At 40.6% G+C, this 22,015-nt stretch overlaps 2 protein-coding genes across 2 annotated transcripts in view; one reads left to right on the top strand and one right to left on the bottom strand.

Annotated features, from left to right (window-relative positions):
- LOC109822772 (vacuolar-sorting receptor 3-like) overlaps positions 1-17,637 on the top strand; it is a 17,952-nt gene extending 315 nt beyond the window's left edge. Inside the window, exons 1-12 of the mRNA XM_020389016.1 lie at positions 1-93; positions 8,009-8,701; positions 8,878-8,966; positions 9,097-9,166; positions 9,227-9,310; positions 9,412-9,488; positions 9,561-9,642; positions 10,500-10,582; positions 10,697-10,763; positions 11,234-11,362; positions 11,445-11,554; positions 16,983-17,637. The exon at positions 1-93 is cut by the window's left edge and continues 315 nt beyond it. Of these exons, the coding sequence (XP_020244605.1) occupies positions 1-93; positions 8,009-8,701; positions 8,878-8,966; positions 9,097-9,166; positions 9,227-9,310; positions 9,412-9,488; positions 9,561-9,642; positions 10,500-10,582; positions 10,697-10,763; positions 11,234-11,362; positions 11,445-11,554; positions 16,983-17,093 (1,688 nt within the window). The 3' untranslated portion in view covers positions 17,094-17,637. The remainder of the gene's footprint in view (positions 94-8,008; positions 8,702-8,877; positions 8,967-9,096; positions 9,167-9,226; positions 9,311-9,411; positions 9,489-9,560; positions 9,643-10,499; positions 10,583-10,696; positions 10,764-11,233; positions 11,363-11,444; positions 11,555-16,982) is intronic.
- LOC109821062 (transcription factor bHLH54-like) lies at positions 18,017-19,821 on the bottom strand. The gene is made up of 5 exons (XM_020387257.1): positions 19,339-19,821; positions 19,063-19,269; positions 18,901-18,966; positions 18,733-18,798; positions 18,017-18,409 (listed from the first exon to the last, which is right to left on the bottom strand). The coding sequence occupies exons 1-5, from the start codon at positions 19,819-19,821 to the stop codon at positions 18,314-18,316; spliced, it is 918 nt and encodes a 305-aa protein (XP_020242846.1). The 3' UTR covers positions 18,017-18,313.

Genomic DNA, 22,015 nt, shown 5'->3' with positions numbered 1-22,015 from the left:
GGAACCCGAACGGGTGCGATGAGTTTGGTGACGGGGTCTCTTTTAGGGCTAAGCCTGGGGCTCTCCCTAATTTTGTTCTCATCGATCGCGGGGGTAACTTTGAATTGAAGTTTAATATTGAGATTGATTTTCTTGTTTTTTTTTTGGGTGAAATGGAAGGTTGTCGATTTTGTTGGTGTTAGTCTGGAATTTGAGATTGATTTTTTTTTTGGGGGTTATTTCTGGGGGTTGGATCTAGGGGTTAGGATTATATGGAACAAACCATCGAAACCTTATTAGTCGAAGTATTAATTGGTGTATTATGTTGTCTTCCTGCATGTCTCGACCCTGGGATACAATTTTTTGAGGGAATGATTACTGTCGGGGGGCAAACTAAACTGCAACTGATTTATGAGCAAACCTGGATAGTTCAAGTTTACACATGCTAGAGAGTAGCTCAACTATGAAATGTTTTGAGTCCATTGTTGGTACGCTGCCAACTTTTGTAATTTTATGTATTTGGAGACCAATTCGGAAAAAGGGAAGGTTCGGGAACCATGGAGAAGGATAGGTAAATAAGGTATAGTGCGAACAAGGCTACCTTTCTGGAAGAAAGGATATCTGAAGAGAATATGGATATGAAGTGTAGGATATACGTCGAAGGGTATGACAAGTGTTTTAAATTAAAACATATATCATGTTGACATATTAAGTATAGTTAAGGGGCTTATTTGTAAGATATGTTTGTAGGGCCTATATAATCCCATATTATCTCACTTAATGAATTAGGGTTTTCATATTCTATTTGGTATCAGAGCCAAAACCCTAGCCGCCGCCCTCCCCCCCCCTCTGATGAGAGGAGTTTGTTCGATTCCCTCGACATTTCAGTCCCCGAACTGATGAGAGGAAGAGTGTATATCTCACGGAGATGAGATATATCACTTTCGATTCTTGTTTCCTCTGAGAAACAAGAATTTTGTTGAGATCTTACTCTTGTTGTGCAGCAGAAGTGTTGCCGAAATTTTCACTGCGCACAACAAGGATTTGAAGAAACAGGTGAACATGTGTTGGGTCTGAAGCCTGATCGATAGAAGAGATCATCAAGAAGTTGAACCCTATGGAGGTGTCAACTTTGATGAAGCTGATGAAGTTGTCAGCTGGTGAGAGCGCGACAAAACCATCGAAGAAATTGGAGCTTCCGACCATCGATCTGAAGCTTGATGGACCGAGTACTTACCTGAGCTGGTCGTGACGGGTGAGATACACCATTGCAGGGAGAAACCTGGAGGGTTACTTGACAGGAGAGGCTACAGAGCCAGATGAGGACTCGGAGGGGAGAGATGAGTGGAAGTCTACTCATATGTTGGTATACATCTGGCTCCTCAACTCGTTGGTCCAGTCGATCGCCGCCACAGTGGATGGTATTGAGAAGGTGAAGGACGTCTGGGAAAAGTTGAGGAGGACCTATGATGGAGTGGGGAATAACCTGAGGGTATTCCAGATTAAGGGAGAGATCAACGCCACAGTCCAGGGAGATAGGACTGTACAGGAGTATGCCACAGAGCTGGAGCGACTGTGGCTAGATTATGATCACTTCTCACCTCGGACGAGCTGTAAGGACCCTGGATGTAAAGAACGAGAGGCATTTCTACAGGAGAGGACTATGGTGTTTCTCAAAGGATTGACATCAGAGTTCGCTCAGCGAATTACATTACTGCTAGCTCAGTCGAAGATTCCCACGCTTGAGGAGGCTGTCTCTGCTATGATCCAGGAGGAGACTCGCATTCGGCTGCAGATGGGGACATGTGGACTTCCTGTGGTGAAGTCAGCACTGGCAGCCTCTAGCAATACTGGATCCAGGAGAGAGACTCGACAGTGCTACAACTGTGGTGCAGTGGGTAATCTAAGACATGCTTGCACCAAGCCACCCAAGGAAGGAGATTCGGGTGGACGTGGACAGTTCGGAGGTCGTGGTCATGACCGTGAGGGTCGACGAGGTGGAAGAGGAGCAGGAAGCTGGGCGAATCTGATGATAGCAGAGGGAGAAGAAGAAGCTGAGGTGGTCTTTACTGAGGAGGATCATGCTCTCCTGATGATACTCAGGAGGAAGCAGAAAGCAGCAGGGGATGGAGACTTGAGGAGTGAGACTGAGGAGGCATCCACTTCGTTCTTCGCCAGAGACAACACTGCTACCTATGCTCATCCGACCAAAGGTACTGATGACATACATGCTCTTGCTTCTATGTCTCCTGACAGATCATCAGAATTGATAGTCGACTCCGGTGCGTCTCGACATGTGATAGGTAATGTTAGTGAGTTCTCATCATATACTCACCTAGCATCGCCTGATAGTATCTGATGGTACATTTTAGCCGGTGGTTGGTAAGGGTACAGTCGATTGTACTGGTTCTGTAACTTTGTCCAATGTTTTGCATTCTCCTTCCTTTCCGGTCAATTTTTTGTCCATTAGTTCTATCATCCTCCAACTAAAATGCATTATTTCTTTTGATATTCCCAAGGTGATTTTCCAGGAGAAGGACAGGACGGAGACTTGGGACTGACACATGGCGTATTGGACTGTGGTATCTGGATCGTGAAGGGCTGGATTCAGCGTTAGTGTCAATCGTGGAGAAATCAGGAGTAGGATTTAAAATGAGTGCTGAGAGTGAGTTAATGCTTCATCACTAGCGTCTGGGACACTCATCCTTTAGTGTTTTAAGTAGATTGTATTCATCTTTATTTGAGAAAGCAAATAAATAGAAACTTGTGTGTGATGCATGTGAGTTTGGAAAGCTTACTAGAACTTTATTTGAGAAAGCAAATAAATAGAAACTTGTGTGTGATGCATGTGAGTTTGGAAAGCTTACTAGAAGCTCTTATGTTAGTTCTGGTCATAGAAGTTCAAGCTTACTAGAAGCTCTTATGTTAGTTCTGGTCATAGAAGTTCTCATGCATTTGACTTGGTATATTCATATATTTGGGGGCCTTGTTCCACAAGTTCTATGAATGGATACAAATATTTTGTTACCTTTATTGATTGTTTCTCAAGTTCTATGAATGGATACAAATATTTTGTTACCTTTATTGATTGTTTCTCTCGTGTTACTTGGTTATACCTGATGAAAAATAAGAGTGAATTGATTGTTTCTCTCGTGTTACTTGGTTATACCTGATGAAAAATAAGAGTGAAGTGTTTGGTTGCTTCCAAAACTTTCATATGAATATTCAGACTCAATACGAAGCAGTGGTGAAGGTATTGAGGTCGGATAATGGGACAGAGTATACCAACAGAGCGCTTGAAGAATACTTGTCAACTCTGGGAATACAGCACCAGACAACATGTCCATACATACCAGCTCAGAATGGGGTAGTGGAAAGGAAGAACATGCATTTTTTAGGGGTTGCTAGAAGCATGATGATCTCTATGAATGTCCCAGAAACATTATGGGGGCGAGCAGTATTGACCGCAGCAGCACTGATCAACAAAATGCCCTCGAGAGTACTGGATTGGAAGTCTCCGTGTGAGATGTTGAAGGGAGATAATGGTGGGATTCTTCCACTTAAAGTGTTTGGCTGTGTGTGCTTTGTGAAGGACAACAGGCCATCCGTCGGGAAGCTTGCCCCTAGAGCTGTGAAGTGCATCTTTGTGGGATATTCTGCTACTCAGAAGGGATATGTTTGCAGGAGCCCGGTGAAAAAAGGTTGTTTGTGAGCATGGATGTGTACTTTCGAGAACTCAAGCCATATTACACCCGGAAGGTAACTTCATCCATTGGTAACTCGCCCAATACTAGAAGTATGAGGCGAGAGGAGTAGAATGATGAGAGATCGGTGAACAATGTGAAGAAATCAATTTCGAAATCAATTTCTGTATCGATTCCTTGGGAGGGAGAATTGGTTGAGGAGGAGCAGGAGAATGAAGAAGAAAAAAAATGAGACAAGTAGTGTTAGGCCCACGGTTCAGGGGGAGCTACTAACCTATAGTAGGAAGGGGAAGCAAATTACAGGAACAGTACCTACAGTGTCACTAGTGCTGCCAAGTCTCTTACCAACGCCTGCCCCGACTCCTGAGACACCGACATCACCACCAGATTCATCCCAAGGTGATAACATTCCTCTTCCTACTCCCACACCAATATCAGTACGGAGGACTACTCTTAGTAATACGTGAAATCCTCCCGATAGATATGGATGAGATCTTGCCCAGTTTGTATCATATTCTAACATTCATCCTGCACATGAAACATTCATTGCATCATTGGACTCTGTTACTGTACCTAACAATTGGCAGGATGCTAAGAAAGACCCAAAGTGGAAAACGACGATGCACGAAGAGCTAGGGACCCTTGAGAAGAACCACACTTGGGAGTTAGTAAAACTACCAAAAGGAAAGAGAGCAGTTGGATACAAGTGGGTCTTCACTGTGAAGCAGAATCCAGACGGACAGGTTGAGCGTTACAAAGCTCATCTGGTGGTAAAAGGATATAGTCAGACATATGAGATCGACTATGATGAGACTTTTGCACCGGTGGCGAAGATGAGTATTGTTCGGACCTTGATCTCTCTGGCAGTAAATGATGGATGAAAGCTACACCAATTAGATGTGAAGAAGGCATTTCTTCATGGAGATCTAGTGAAAGAGGTATACATGAAAATACCATCAGGATTCGACACAGATCAGACAGTGGGCAAGGTCTGCAGATTGAAGAAGTCTCTCTATGGGCTGAAACAGTCTCCACGTGCTTGGTTCGATAGATTCAGGAGAGCTATGCTAGGTATGGGGTACCAGCAGATTAACGCCGATCATACCGTGTTCTTTCGACGAAATGAAGGTCACATCACTATGCTTGCGGTATATGTGGATGATATGATTATTACCGGGGATGATGAGAAGGAGATTGCCCAACTCAAAGTGAGACTGGGTAAGGAATTCGAGGTGAAAGATCTTGGCTTGCTTCGATACTTTCTTGGAATAGAGATAGCTCGAGGAGCGGAGGGGATTATCCTATCCCAGAGAAAATACGCACTGGATCTTCTCAAAGAGACGGGGATATTAGGGTGTAAACCTGTAACTACACCGATCGATCAGAAGTTCAAGCTGGGTGCTGAAGCTGGAGAACCAGTTGATCGTGACAGATACCAAAGGCTGGTGGGCAGGTTGATCTATCTGAGTCACACACATCCCGATATTTTTTTTTGCAGTGAGCGTGGTGAGCCGCTACATGCATGATCCGAGGAAGGGTCATATGGACGCTGTATACCAGATTTTGAGATATTTGAAGAGTGCCCCCGGAAAAGGACTGATATTCAGAAAGAATGGACATGTGAGTATTGAGGGTTACTGCGATTCTGATTAGGCTAGCTGTGCTGATGACAGGAGGTCCACCTCAGGATACTGCATCTTTATAGGAGGCAACTTAGTCTCGTGGAAGTGCAAGAAGCAGTCAGTGGTGGCGAGATCGACAGCTGAGGCAGAGTATAGAGCTATGGCCTTAGGAGTTGCTGAGTTGCTATGGTTAAAGAGTATGCTGGTGGAGCTGAAGCTGGATCAAGGAGCTAAGATGAAGTTGTGGTGTGATAACAAGTCAGCTATCAGTATCGCCAACAACCCACTGCAGCATGATAGAACCAAACACATCGAGATCGATAGGTTCTTCATTAAGAGAGGTTGGATAGTGGACTACTGGAGCTAAGTCATGTTTCAACTAAAGACCAAGCAGCAGATTGTCTGACTAAAGGACTTAGCTCATTAGATATGATTAGAGGATGTGACAAGATGGGCTTAGTAGATATCTTTCGCCCATCTTGAGGAGGAGTGTTGACATATTAAGTATAGTTAAGAGGCTTATTTGTAAGATATGTTTATAGAGCCTATATAAGCCCATATTATCTCACTTAATGAATTAGGGTTTTCATATTCTATTTATCATATAATTGAGTGCGTATCTAAATAAATGTATGTATGTATCCGAAGAGTGTCCACGAAGTTTCGGTATAGGTACTTATTGGGTATGGGCACGGCTTCATGATAGAAGTATACGGGTAATATAGCAGCAGATATATTGAAGATAATGGTGAAAGAGATTGTAGGAGGCTTGGAAACAAACTATTTTAACACTTTATGAAGTTAAAGATTAGGTGAATGGTGTAACCTTTGATGGTACTAGTGAAGGAATGAGAAAAGTCGGGATAAGGATGTTTAAAGCAGTGATACATGTTCTTTTAGCTCATGATGCACGCCAAAGTTTCATAAGAATCTTATGTAAGTAAGCATATGTTTGACAAGGTCACTAGATTAGTGTAAGAGATTGAATCATGGAGGAAACAAGGTCGTGTTGAAGGCAGATGAATATAGTGGTTATGCATATTGATAACACCTATGTAGTGTGGACATATTTATCATGAAACCATTCTTGCGTCGAGCTCGTCCATTTTCCTCTGGAAATTTATAGACATTGTTGAAATGTTTTTGTTTCCTCAGTTATGTTTTGTTTATTTTACTCAGGATGCTTATGTGACGCATCTTTGCTGCATCTGACCTTTCTAATAGACTTCTTTCTCAATATTACCTATTTGAGATATTTTTTACTACTCTTTATATACCAAACATTATACTTCAGTATAAAAATTGTGCTAAGATATTATCTTTTATAAAGCTATAACAAGTTTAGATTTGTTTTAATACAATAAATGAAATACATTGAGCTACTCTGAAGAAATTTGAAGTCACAATGCCTACTTCAAGGTTACAAAAATAGGGGGGGAAACTATGCTTGGTTCAATGTAACATATATGTAATAATTATTTATTACTTATATTGTTGGAAATATGTCTGCTATCTTAGATGCATAGATGTGTGTGTATTTATATATTGACTCTATTCGTTTTTTATACATTCTACTGTCACATCATCGTGTCAACATATCTTACGCTCTAGGTAAACTTTTTCTCGCATACACGTGTTGCGTTCAATCCGTTCATGTCCATGCTTCATGGGATACTACAACTGCAATGAGACATTGTAAGGAAATCTTTACTGTTGACTAGATAAATAGAAGGAGGAGAGGTTTCAAACCTGGAACCAAATTTTCCTTAGATATAAATAATAAGCCAGTGACACGGGCAGCACATCTAACTCGAAGAGGTACTATTACAAGAATGAGGCAGTAGAGTTTATTGTCATGAATTTTATTCACAAGCAAAGGCAGAGTATTATGTTTTTATTCTCATCAAGCTTTTGGTGCATGAACAAATCATGCAATAATAAAGCTCTAAAATTAGTTGATTGAACAACCAGAAGATAGCAAACCCATTGCATAGGTTCATGCAAGGTTAGAAACTTCCCACTATGGTTCAATCATGAAGAGTATCAGTTATTCAAATGGAGTGTTGATGGAGGGAGTGCTCATAGATAGTGGTTAAGATTGCCAAGCCAACACATTTTCTGGTAATACGAAGCTTTTGTGATGACCACAATTGCAACTATCGCTTTAAACTTCAAGGGTTTGGGATACTAGAAATACCACGGTTACTGGGAGTTGAAGATCAAGGAGACGGAAGATAACACATAAGAGCTGATTCTAGATAAAGAGATATCAGGATTTCCACCAAAAATAATCGGAACTGTCTGAATTTTCTGCTTAGTGATTGCAGAAATTAATATTTCTCTTTAGGATTTTGACTAATTTCTAGGGGTTTCAGCAAATGTTTACAGAAAACATAAATCCATGTTGTAAAGTCTGATACAATTTTGTCCAGATATTTACACATGTAAAGAAGGTCATGTTCTGCAGGTATGCATGCAATCTATTTTGATTGAGAACTTATGACGATATTTTGCCCAATGCTATCAGACACATTCCTATAAACCATGTCTTTACTTTACCAGAGAACAGTTGGGATTGAGAAATGGATTGTCAATTATAACCTTTCTTTCAAAAATGTTCATTTTTTTAGTTATAAGAGCAAAGTTAGACTTGTTTTTGAGAAATGTATATTCTAACTATCTGAATTGTATATCTCCTTACAGATTGCCTTTTTGCTAAGAAAGTTTGGAATGCACAGAAGGCTGGTGCTTCAGCGGTGCTGGTTGCCGATGACACTAACGAACCATTAATAACCATGGATTTGCCTCGAGATGATGGTGAAGCTGCAAAATATATTCAGAACATAACTATTCCTTCTGCACTTATTGATAAAAAATTTGGTAAACAACTGAAGGATGCTGTTGCCAATGGTGATATGGTTAATGTAAATCTTGACTGGAGAGAAGCTGTGCCACATCCTGATGATCGTGTGGAATATGAGTTGTGGTCTAATAGTAATGATGAGTGTGGTGCTAAATGTGACATGCTGATGGATTTTCTAAAAGAATTTAAGGGTGCAGCACAACTATTAGAAAAAGGTGGTTATAGTCAGTTTACACCTCATTATATTACCTGGTTCTGTCCTGAGGCATTCGTTGTTAGTAAACAGTGCAAGTCTCAGTGCATAAATCATGGAAGATATTGTGCACCTGATCCTGAGCAGGATTTCAGCATGGGTTATGAAGGGAAGGATGTTGTCATTGAAAATTTGAGACAGCTCTGTGTTTTTAAAGTTGCAAATGAAAATAAAAAGCCCTGGGTCTGGTGGGATTATGTTACCGATTTTCACATAAGGTGCCCTATGAAAGAGAAAAAGTACAACAAAGAGTGTGCTGAAACTGTTATCAAGTCTTTAGGTAGGTCTTGAGATTTTTTGAGTTAAAAAGTTTTCTGAACTACTCCCTTTATATCCAAGCATGCATTACTATTATGTGTTGGTTCTATCTGTTGGGCAAAATTTTAATGGGCGTGCTCAAAGGGGGCATCTAAATTGTCATGGTAATATATAATAATATCTATACATGCCTTGTAGGTCTGGATCGTAAGAAGATTGAAGATTGCATGGGAGATCCAGATGCAGATTCTGATAATCCACTTCTGAAGCAAGAGCAAGATGCCCAGGTCAGAATTATCTACATGCATCTTTTAGTAAATTTTCCAATAGACTCTCTAGTGTAATGCATACACGTCATCCTGTTAATTTATTGGCAATGAAATTCGTTAATTAGCTTTCAGTGATACCCTTTTATAGGTTGGGAAAGGCTCCAGAGGAGATGTTACCATACTGCCCACTCTTGTTGTTAATAATAGACAATATCGAGGTTAGTTAGAAGCTTTTTAGTTTGACATGAATCTCAATATACTAACATATGCAATTTTAGGAAAATTGGAGAAAAGAGCTGTACTAAAAGCTATATGTGCTGGTTTTGAGGAAACTACTGAACCTGCTGCTTGTTTAAATGATGGTGAGATTCATTTTCCACTGACCTATATATTTAGTGGCTTCAATATCCCATGAAAATACTGTTTAAGAAACATGTCTCATTTGGCTATGCACTTAGTACAGATTTAGAAACAAATGAATGTCTGGATGATAATGGGGGGTGCTGGCAAGATAAAGCTGCCAACATTACTGCTTGCAAGGTAGCTATATAAGATAATTATCTTGACATGCCTTTTTCTTCTGAACATTGTAATGGACGTGTTGTTTTTCAGGACACGTTTCGTGGCAGAGTTTGTGAATGCCCTCTGTTTAATGGTGTGCAATTTAAGGGAGATGGTTACAGCAGCTGTGAAGGTGATATTTCTCTGTTCTCAATCTTGATAAACTTGAACTATGCCTGCAAGAAAATTTGCAGCATACCATAACTTCTTATTGCTTTCATAGCGTAGAAGTTTTTATTGATGCAGCCATAGAAGCATCTTTCGAATTTAGAAAGCTTTATCTGGATTCCATAGCATCCTTCAGTTGCTTTGCAATTGATTTATCTGTGTAAAAAGTAAGTGGAGGATGGTATTCCAAGTTGGCAATCTCTTAAGTGGGCATCTGTAGTTAGTGTACAAGCTGATTGGTCTTAGAAGAGCATTCTGATTATTTAATCTCAAAAAGACTTTAAGCATTCAATAAATCTACTTCATGCCATAGGCATGATAAATCTCACATATTAATTTTCTTACATTGACTTTCTTCGCATTTTTCTTTGAAATAATGAGGATTACACATGTATGATGTATACTTTTATATTTATTAATAAATGTGGATTGTACTTTTTTGGGGAAATTAGTGATGCTTTGCTGCAAGTGTCAGCCCACATTACTTTATAGAGCATAAGGTTGACAAAGGAGAATAGCTTGCTTCTTTGAGGGGGGCATTTCTTATCCTTGAACTAGAACCCCTTTTTTTTTTGGTTAATTTCCCCCTTATTCTACTATGCAACCCCATTTTTGAAATGAAATAAATTCTCATCTTTCCAGACTTTCACATCTTTTATTATGTTATCTCTCTGCTGACCATTTTGCCTCATTGTAATACAAGACCAACTTGTGGACGTTGAAATTAACATTTCCATTATTTATTTTTCTGATCATATATATTTTTGTTTCATGAATATACCTGTATACTCAAGTTTTATTTTCTGTCTATTTTTTCTCCAGCAATTGGTCCTGGAAGGTGCAGGATAAATAATGGTGGTTGTTGGCAGGGCAGTCAGAATGGAAAAACATTCTCTGCGTGTCAGGTTTGTTCAGTTCCAATTGAAATATTTAGGTTAATTTAGTAGGCTATAGGTGTAAATTCTGCATTCTCAGTTGCAATCTTTATATGTGTTAACTTGGGCCTCTGTTGTCTGCAGGAAACTGGAGATAACAAATGCCAATGTCCTTCTGGATTCAAAGGTGATGGGATAAAGACTTGTGAAGGTATTATTCTCATTCGGTTGCAACCTACCATAGAAAGTTTCAGCTTAATAGCAATCAGTTCCAGTGGCGAAGTCTAAAAGTCCTATTTCTCGAAAACTTGCAACTAGAAGCAAGTGAATTTACAAAGGATTAATTACATTGAGGTACCCTGAAGTGTGGTATAAGTATATGGGTGATCTCTGGAGTCTGCATATCACCACGGTAACCTTGAGATTACCAATTGTATCTACACAGTTAACCTAATAAGAAACAAATAAACGGATCCCAGATTACTTGTGTAATGACAACAGTAATTCCAGGGTTACCTGTGTAGATAAGCAAACTCGAGGGTCGCTCATGTAATTACACCATAGCTCAGGGTACCTGAATGTAATTAATCTTATTTAGGATTATTACAAATTTTCAATAGAATCAGACTTTTAGAAAAAATGATTGGGCTCTAGTTTATGCTTCCTCTTACACGTGGGCAGATATTGATGAATGCAAGGAGAGGACAGCTTGCCAATGTCCTGAATGCAGCTGCAAAAATACATGGGGAGACTATGAGTGCACCTGCAGTGGAAATCTTTTGTACATGAAGGAACACGACACATGCATAAGTGAGAATAGTTCATGGTATATGAAAATGAAATTTAACTATTCTTCCGCTTTGTTTGATGGCATTTTTGTATTTGCTTGCAGGTAAAACAGCGAGTGAATCAAAGGCAACATGGGCTGCTGTTTGGGCCATTCTGATAGCGTTGGCTATTGCTGGTGCTGGGGCCTATATGGTGTACAAATATAGATTACGGGTTAGTTTTGTTGATATATTAGTAATAGATAGGGTGTTATTTGTAAGTTGTGTTGTAAGGGCCTATATAAGCCAATCTTATGGAGTAATAACATCAGGGTTTTCATATTCAATTTGGTATCAGAGCCTCCACCAAAAACCCTAGCCGCCGCCCCCCTCCTCCCCTCCCCCACCCTTTGACCCCCCCTTGCTGCGCTATGCTGGACCTAGAGTTTGGCATGAGTTCCCTCGATTCAGTCCTCGAACTGATGACAGGAAGAGTATATATCTCACATCGATGAGATATATAACTGTTTTTGGTTCTTGTTTCCTGTGAGAAACGAGAATTTGTTTGCGATCCTACTCTTGTTGTGCAGCAGAGGTGCTGTCGAAATTTTCACTGCACACAACAAGGGTCGGAAGAATAGGTGACCAAGTGTTGGGTCTGAAGCCTGTTCGATGGAGGAGATCATCAAGAAGTTGAACCCTATGGAGGTGTTAACTTTGATGAAGCTGATGAAGTTGTCGGTTGGTGAGAGCGCGACAAAATCATCGAAGAAGTTGGAGCTTCCGACCATCGATCTGAAGCTTGATGGACCGAGTACGTACCTGAGCTGATCGCGGAGGGTTACTTGACAGGAGAGGCGACAGAGCCGGATGAGGACTCGGAGGGAAGAGATGAGTGGAAGTCCACTCATATGTTAGTGTACATCTGGCTCCTCAACTCGTTGGTCCAGTCGAACGCCGCCATAGTGGATGACATTGAGAAGGTGAAGGACGTCTGAGAAAAGTTAAGGAGGACCTATGATGGAGTGGAGAATAACCTGAGGGTGTTCCAGATTAAGGGAGAGATCGACGTCACAGTACAGGGAGAGGACTGTACAGGAGTATGCCACAGAGCTGGAGCGTCTGTGGCTAGATTATGATCACTTCTCACCTCGGGCGAGCTGCAAGGACCCGGGATGTAAAGAGCGGGAGGCCTTTCTACAGGAGAGGACTATGGTGTTTCTCAAGGGGTTGACATCAGAGTTCGCTCAGCGAATTGCATTGCTGCTAGCTCATCCGAAGATTCCCACGCTTGAGGAGGCTGTCACTGCTATGATCCAGGAGGAGACTCGCATTAGGCTGCAGGCGGGGACAGGTGGACTTCCTGTGGTGAAGTCAGCACTGGCAGTCTCTAGCAACATTGGATCCAGGGGAGAGACTCGGTAGTGCTATAACTAGGGTGCGGTGGGTCATCTAAGACATGCTTGCACCAAGCCACCTAAGGAAGGAGATTCGGGTGGACATGGACAGTTCGGAGATCGTGGTCGTGACCGTGGGGGTCGACGAGGTGGAAGAGGAGCAGACAACCGGGCGAATCTGATGGTAGCAGAGGAAGAAGAAGAAGCTGAGGTGGTCTTTACTGAGGAGGATCGTGCTCTTCTGGCGATACTCAGGAGGAAGCAGAAAGTAGCAGGGGATGGAGACTTGAGGAGTGGGACAGAGGAGGCATCCAACTCATTCTTCGTCAGAAACAACACTGCTACCTATGCTCATCCGACCAAAGGTACTGATGACATACATGCTCTTGCTTCTGTCTCCCGACAGATCATCAGAATGGATAGTCGACTCCGATGCGTCTCGACATATGACAGGTAATGCTAGTGAGTTCTCATCATATACTCACCTAGCATCGCCTGATAGTATTCAAACAGCTGATGGTACATTTTAGCCGGTGGTTGGTAAGGGTACAGTCGATTGTACTGGTTCTGTAACTTTGTCCAATGTTTTGCATGCTCCTTCCTTTTCAGTCAATCTTTTGTCCATTAGTTCTATCATTCTCCAACTAAAATACATTGTCTTTTTTGATATTCCCAATGTGATTTTTCAGGAGAAGGGGACAGGGTGGAGACTTAGGACTGGCGCATGGCGTAGTGGACTGTGGTATCTGGATCGTGAAGGGCTGGATTCAGCGTTGGTGTCAGTCGTAGAGAAATCAGGAGTAGGATCTAAAATGAGTGCTGAGAGTGAGTTAATACTTCATCACCAGCGTTTGGGACACTCATCCTTTAGCGTTTTAGGTAGATTGTATCCTTTTTTATTTGAGAAAGCAAATAAACAGAAACTTGTGTGTGATGCATGTGAGTTTGGAAAGCTTACTAGAAGCTCTTATGTTAGTTCTGGTCATAGAAGTTCTCATGCATTTGACTTGGTACATTCAGATGTTTGGGGGTCTTGTTCCACAAGTTCTATGAATGGATACAAGTATTTTGTTACATTTATTGATTGTTTCTCTCGTGTTACTTGGTTATACCTGATGAAGAATAAGAGTGAAGTGTTTGGGTGCTTCCAAAACTTTCATAGGAATGTTCAAACTCAATACGGAGCAGTGGTGAAGGTATTGAGGTCGGATAATGGGATAGAGTATACCAACAGAACGCTTGAAGAATACTTGTCAACTCTGGGAATACAGCACCAGACAACATGTCCATACATACCAGCTCAGAATGGGATAGTGGAAAGGAAGAACAGACATCTTTTAGGGGTTGCTAGAAGCATGATGATCTCTATGAATGTCCCAGAAACATTGTGGGGGCAGGCAGTATTGATCGCAACAACGCTGATCAACAGAATACCCTCGAAAGTGCTGGATTGGAAGTCTCCGTGTGAGATGTTGAAGGGAGATAATGGTGGGATTCTCCCACATAAAGTGTTTGGCTGTGTGTGCTTTGTGAAGGATAATAGGCCATCTGTCGGGAAACTTGTCCCTAGAGCTGTGAAGTGCATCTTTGTAGGATACTCTGCTACTCAGAAGGGATATGTTTGCTGGAGCCCGGTGGAGAAAAGGTTGTTTGTGAGCATGGATGTGCACTTTCGAGAACTCGAGCCATATTACACCCGGAAGGTAAATTCATCCGTTGGTAACTCGCCCAATACTAGAAGTATGAGGCGAGAGGAGGAGAATGGTGAGAGATCGGTGAATAATGTGGAGAAATCGATTTCTGTATCGATTCATTGGCAGGGAGAATTGGTTGAGGAGGGGAGGGAGAATGAAGAAGAAAAGAAAAATAAGACAAGAGGTGTTAGGCTCACGGTTCAGGGGGAGCTACTAACCTATAGTAGGAAGGGGAAGCAAATTGCAGGAACAGTACCTACAGTGTCACTAGTGCTGCCAAGTCTCTTGCCAACACCTGCCCCGACTCCTGAGACACCTACACCACCACCATTCCCTTCCCAAGGTGATAACATTCCTCTCCCTACTCCTCCCACACCAATACCAGTACGGAGGACTACTCGTAGTAATGCGAAAAATCCTCTCGATAGATATGGTTGGGATCTTGCCCAGTTTGTATCATATTCTAACATCCATCCTGCACATGGGGCATTCATTGCATCATTGGACTCTGTTACTGTACCTAACAATTGGCAGGTTGCTAAGAAGGACCCAAAATGGAAAGCGGTTATGCACGAGGAGCTAGGGGCTCTTGAGAAGAACCACACTTGGGAGCTAGTAAAACTACCAGAAGAGAAGAGAGCAGTTGGATGCAAGTGGGTCTTCACTGTGAAGCAGAATCCAGATGGACAAGTTGAGCGATACAAGGCTCGTCTGATGGCAAAAGGGTATAGTCAGAAATATGGCATCGATTATGATGAGACTTTTGCACCGGTGGCAAAGATGAGCACTGTTCGAACCTTAATCTCTCTGGCAGTAAATGGTGGACGAAAGCTACACCAACTAGATGTGAAGAATGCATTTCTTCATGGAGATCTAGTGGAGGAGGTATACATGGAGATACCACCAGGATTCGATACAGATCAGACAGTAGGTAAGGTCTGCAGATTGAAAAAGTCTCTCTATGGGCTGAAGCAGTCTCCTCGTGCTTGGTTTGACAGATTCAGGAGGGCTATGATTGGTATGGGGTACCAGCAGATCAACGCCGACCATACCGTGTTCTTTCGACGAAGTGGAGGTCACATTACCATGCTGGCGGTATATGTGTATGATATGATTATTACATGAGATGACGAGAAGGAGATTGCCCAACTCAAAAAGAGACTAGATAAGGAATTCGAGGTAAAAGATCTTGGCTTGCTTCGATATTTTCTTGGGATAGAGATAGCTCGAGGAGCTGAGGGGATTGTTCTCTCCCAAAGAAAGTATGTACTGGATCTTCTCAAAAAGACAGGGATGTTAGGGTGCAAACCTGCAACTACACCGATCGATCAGAAGTTCAAGTTGGGTGCTGAAGCTGGAGAACCAGTTGATCGTGACAGATACCAAAGACTGGTGGGCAGGTTGATCTATCTGAGTCACACACGTCCCGATATCTCTTTTGCAGTGAGCGTGGTGAGTCGTTACATGCACGATCCAAGGAAGGGTCATATGGACGCAGTATACCAAATTCTGAGGTATTTGAAGAGTGCTCCCGGAAAATGGTTGATATTCAGGAAAAATAAACATATGAGTATTGAGGGTTACTGTGACTCAGATTGGGCTAGCTGTGCTGATGACAGGAGGTCCACCTCAGGATACTGCATCTTCATAGGATGTAACTTGGTCTCGTGGAAGAGCAAGAAGCAATCAGTGGTGGCGAGATCAACAGCTGAAGCAGAGTATAGAGCCATGGCCCTGGGGGTTGTAGAGTTGTTATGGTTGAAGAGTATGCTGGTGGAGCTGAAGCTGGGTCAAGGAGCCAAGATGAAGCTGTGGTGTGATAACAAGTCAGCTATCAGTATCGCCAACAACCCAGTGCAGCATGATAGAACCAAACACATCGAGATCGATAGGTTCTTCATCAAAGAGAAGTTGGACAATGGACTACTGGAGTTAAGTTATGTTCCAACTAAGGATCAGGCAGCTGATTGTCTGACTAAGGGACTTAGCTCAGTAGATATGATTAGAGGATGTGACAAGATGAGCTTAGTGGATATCTTTCGCCCATCTTGAGGAGGAGTGTTGACATATTAGTAATAGATAGGGTGTTATTTGTAAGTTGTGTTGTAAGGGCCTATATAAGCCCATCTTATGGAGTAATAAAGTAAGGGTTTCTATTTCAACTAACATCCACCAAAAAAGTGAGGATAGTGCCTGCTAGCTAAATGGAAGGAGCTAAATCGAAAATGGGATCATCCCTTTTAATACATTTGCCTGAATTTTGTGGTACACGTTCTGCATTGCTATGATACTTTTTTCCTCTTTATTCTCAACTTTCATTCTGTTAATTTTTTAATAAAAGTGCGAAGGAAGCATAATTACTCAGATCATCTATCGCTTTATTAAAAGATGTTTTCCCAGTTGGTTAAGGGGATGGCTAATACTGTATTTCCTTTTCTATCTCCTCTATGCTATTCCAATGGGGTATGTTGGAATGCCGTAATACTATTAAAGGATTGGGTTAAAAATCTCCTGATTTTTTAAAGTAAATTTTCTGTGAATATATACTAAAACTTCTATCGTCTTGTTTCAGTCTTACATGGACTCGGAGATAAGAGCTATAATGGCCCAATATATGCCCCTGGACAGTCAGAATGAAGTCCCCAGTCATTCCCACGACGAAGAAAATATCTCAAGGGCTTAAGTTTTTACACTTTCCCACATACGAATCTCTCCTTCTTCACTCCCTTTGGCCCCAACAGATGGGCATATAGAGCTTGGTCAACCAATGAAGAGAACATTGGGATAATTCTTACAGAATACTGAGGGGGTGATGGAAGCTAGTTTGTGTACGGGAAGAACTGGCCATTCTACCAATTTCTAGTATTGTTACTGTCGCTATTGTGTAATTTTGATCCTGTACAGTCAAATTCAGTATTTCTTTAGGGAGTCGTCACTAGTTTAGGATGGGTTAGCTGTAGGTAAATTGTGCGAGGTTGAACGGCTGTGAATTGTGTTAGTTTACGGGCTGTAATGCCAAACTTCGACGCAGAGTTCATTGTTTGGTACCGGAGTCATGCTCTCGTATATGTGTACCCAGGCATACATGTTGACGCTGCCTATTTTATGGGAACTGAAGTTCATCAGGTTTTCTGAATTGTAATCATGTCATGAACTTGAATTTGTCATAAAATGGACCAGAAATTTCATGGGATCAAGGAGAAAATGTATTGGATGTTTTGTCTGAATTTTGCTCTTCAGAGGTTGGTCAAAGTCATCGCATAGATTATATGTCGCCTTGCCTTCTGTTGAATAGGAACAGTAATATTTATTTCCTATACTTGTGAGGTCTTAGACTAAAGACATAAAAGAAGATGCACATTTAGGCACGTACCTTTACTTTTATAAGGTTGTTATCGCCATTCCACTTCTAAATGCTCGAGGACGTCTAGTATGCGTACGTCCAAGATAAAAAGTTGCAGCAGAACTCAGACCATAGTTCAGCAAGAAAAATGCAATCTTGATCATCCGAGGATGGACATGAGAAGTTCTTGAGGCATAATCAATTCTTTCTTTTGTTTGCATATGTGAATTACAAAGAATTTACAGTAGTATTCAACACTTAGATTCTCGGAACAGCTAATTAGGATAAACAGATGACAATGGCTATTTTTGAGGAAAAACCAATTATATATTCTTATTTTCCGTTCTTTCTTCTTTCTTTTTTTTTTCTCTTCTTTTGAGATACAAAATGGTGTAGCTTCCAACTCCCCTAGGAGAGAAATTTCCTCAAAGGGTGATAGAAAGCAATTTTCGCCTCTAGAATTCCTTTTATCGCAAAATTCCTTTTAAAAGTCAAAGAATGATGAACTTATACTTCAAGTATTAATTTGGATTGCTTTCAATAATCGATTCGTCTTTGTATCATTGTCGCGATAGAGGAATCTTCAGATCCAAACCGATATCCATCCCATTGTAAGCAAGTGGTGCGTACATCCACATATCGTCTGAGCTCAAAAGCTGCACGTATATAGAAAATACAATTAATGCTGCATAAAAATCAGTAAAGGTACTAATCTTACTTATTATTAATTGCAATGTTTAGCTAAAATATTCTTCAGTTGATGCTCCTCAAAGTGGACTTTATGATGTATTTCATAAAAATAACCTGCATGTTGCCTAATTTTGCCTAATTGATAGGATAAACTGAACCAAGTCTTGCATTCAATAGACAAGAATGGATGATATAGACTTTATAAAGCTTATTAGATTAGTAATTAGTTTACTCTAAATGAAGTTGATTATAATTAACAAGTGCATGTGTAGATATTCTATATCTGTACCTTAATCTGAAGCTGCAAGAACTTTACATACCGAACTGCGTCTTCTAGCATCGTGCTTATATCAACCTATCAAGTAAAAGCCATATTAATTTTTCTCCAAGAAAATTAAATCGATCCATCAATAAGAGAAGGAGAACAGAAGAAAATGTCATCAAATTGATTGCATACCTTTGTTCCATTAGGAACCAAGTTCTGTAGTATCCTCAGTCTCTCATTAATCCTCTCTCTCCTCTTCTGTTACAAGTATCAAAATGCCAACTGAATGAGAATTCTGGAAAATAAAAAACAAAAAGTAAAAAACATTGCAGGCTAATATGATCAAAGTCATACTCTTGCATAGAGACTTTGAGGGTCAGTTGCAGACCCGCGACCTGCACGTGTTTTCCCTTTAGCGCTGTTGCCTGTACCTACATTCTCTTCGTGAGAAACGTTCGTTTCTTCCTCAGAGCTAAAGCTAGCATTGCTCGGGGTTTCCTCAGAAGCACCATTATTTTTCTGAGCTTTCTTAGATTTAACAGACTTCAATCTTTTCTGAACCTGCATTCAAATGTAAAACCAATCAGCATACAAATCTTTTCACCCACAGAAGCTAATTAACATTCTTACCTGCACTGAGACCCGAGCCTTCTCCTTCGAACTTTCAGTTGGAATTTCACTTTCAGGTTCAGGTAACTTCCTTTTAGCCTCTGAAGTTGTGTCTGTGGCATCATCGTTTGGTTCATTTTCATCGTCTTTCGAGCAAATGAGACCTTCAACCTGATATTCATGAGTAATCATGGTGGAAGATCCAGACATTTGCTCTTCTGGCGTGAAATGGCTCACGGATTCTATGAATTCAGGTGAAACAAAAAAACTACTAGTACTAGTACAATTAGCATTACTAGTACCAAGCCAGTATGAACTGAGATCATCCAGAGAACTATAAGAACCTGCACTTTGATCTGACCAAAACATCGGGTTGATCTCTAAACTCGCTTCTTGATTTTGCTCGTCGAGATCAGGATAAGCACCAAACAGCTGTTTCATTATAACTTCAAACTCATCAGCGAAGTTCCAGTTGAGCTCAGAAATTGCTCCCAGAGACTCCATTTCTTGATTTGAGATGTTTAGTAACAGTTTGATGCTCAATAGGTACTTATAATAGCCTCGAAAACGAATGCTGCAATAATATAATAATTGACTTTGATATCGTCACCATCGTATTTGACATATCGCTAGTCCTTTGGATATACAACTCACATGTAAGATAAATTCAACCAATATGTTAAAGAAATGGAGATTCTTCAGAAAAGAGGCAACAGGGTGACTTTTTGGAGATTGAGTTAAGAAGGGTCTAATTGGAGTCTCAACAAAATGATTGAGATTGATAAGCTAATGATTAGCGCATGATTTGGGATATAAATAAAACGTGGGATCCCAAATTTTTTTTAGAGAGTATTAAACGTGGGAATAATGAAACAGAAGAGTTGGCAAGATCGTGGGAAGAAGTTCTCAACATCGGAATTCTTAATATGTAATTGGAAAAGAACAGACAGAAAATCCTACATATGCGATTCTTGTCTCTCCGTGAGCTTTGCGTTACCTAATCACTCATAGTTTCAATCTTCAGTCCACAAATTAATTTACACGCTGCGTTTTTCTCCTTCATCGACAACATTAAAGTTTCAAAAGAAAGAAGAAAACTATGTCAATTACTTTGCTCGATTTTCTTGAGTGGTGATGCAATTTTGATAAGTACATTGTAATAGAGGATTCAAATAAGTAATGAACATGGTTTAGTGAAGTTACGGCTAGAAAAGTTGTTATCCGTATTGCATTGAGCTCTGAAAATTTACTATGTGGAGTCAAGGGGGGGGGGATACAATTCTCATCAGCTGCTTATTGCAATAACTTGCATTTTAGCTTCAAATGAATGCTTTTCTCTTGATAACTAGAGAATGAATAGAGGATTTCACTTTAATTTTATAAATATTTACCGTTGATTATCTATTTGAACATGTTAATACATATATAGCCTTGAGTCCTGAAAATTATTTCGTATTAGTCAATGGTAGGCTCTTGAGAGTGCCCAGCTGAAATTTGGAAGAATACAAGTTAATAATTATTCTGTGTTGCTTTAATGAAGAAACTATAGGAAGTAATACCATCTCTTAATCCTAAACAGCTAGCGTAATTTCTGTAAGTTTCCAACATGCCAGCTAGATCGCAAAGAACTCAAAGACTTAAGCCTAGATTACGTCGAGTCTATGATTGGCGAAACAAGCCAAACATGGGTTTATATATGACCTTCATCCAGCCGTATGAATCTTTTGACAGATTACACAAAATCTTATCTAGTGCATAGTTCCATGTATCTGGGCAATTCGTGGCTCTCTTTGTGCTCTTCACATTTAATTTCACATAAAGATTTTATCAGCTTGGAGACGTGGAAGGTAGGAGACAAACAAATGGGATTAATATGAAGCAAAAAGTTTGTAGCCAGAGAGCAAAATATGGCAAGAATAACTCCTCAAAAGATAAATTGTTTCTTATTTGGATCCGAATCCTTTCCACTAAAAAAATAGTGGAGTGACCACTGCAATATCACAACTGTTAATTTGTGTAGTGGATAGTTGTAATTCATTTCAAATTTAACCCTCACCCTACCCTAATGAATTGCATTTTTTTGACCGGAGGGGGGAGGGGGCAACACATAATGGAACCCAAGACTGTGGAGCTATATTGAAACATCCCAATTGTCGAGATCACTTGCACAGTTTAATTGCACTATATTTCTAATTTGACCCAACACATAATGGAACCCAAGACTGTGGAGCCATATTGAAACCTTCCAATTGTCGAGATCATTTGCAGAGTTTAATTGCACTATTTTTCTAATTTGACCCAACACATAATGGAACCCAAGACTGTGGAGCCATATTGAAACCTCCCAATTGTCGAGATCACTTGTAGAGTTTAATTGCACTATTTTTCTAATTTGACCCAACACATAATGGAACCCAAGACTGTGGAGCCATATTTTTCTAATTTGACCCAACACATAATGGAACCCAAGACTGTGGAGCCATATTGAAACCTCCCAATTGTCAAGATCACTTGCAAAGTTTAATTGCACTATTTTTCTAATTTGACCCAACACATAACGGAACCCAAGACTGTGGAGCCATATTGAAACCTCCCAATTGTCGAGATCACTTGCAAGTTTAATTGCACTATTTTTCTAATTTGACCCAACACATAACGGAACCCAAGACTGTGGAGCCATATTGAAACCTCCCAATTG

This window comes from Asparagus officinalis, chromosome 8, assembly GCF_001876935.1.
Source record: "Asparagus officinalis chromosome 8, Aspof.V1, whole genome shotgun sequence".
Taxonomy (NCBI): Eukaryota; Viridiplantae; Streptophyta; class Magnoliopsida; order Asparagales; family Asparagaceae; genus Asparagus; species Asparagus officinalis.
The sequence above is the reverse complement of the archived record's forward strand: the minus strand, read 5'-3'. Positions and strand labels throughout refer to the sequence as shown.

What these genes read in the sequence shown, in the direction of transcription:
- LOC109821062 (XM_020387257.1), bottom strand. Translation starts at nt 19,821, where the DNA reads ATGGAGTCTCTGGGAGCAATTTCTGAGCTCAACTGGAACTTCGCTGAT. An exon ending in CTCAAAGTCTCTATGCAAGA is followed by an intron (nt 18,967 to 19,062) that starts GTATGACTTTGA and finishes TACTTGTAACAG; the next exon opens with AAGAGGAGAGAGAGGATTAA. An exon ending in TCTTGCAGCTTCAGATTAAG is followed by an intron (nt 18,410 to 18,732) that starts GTACAGATATAG and finishes ATATACGTGCAG; the next exon opens with CTTTTGAGCTCAGACGATAT.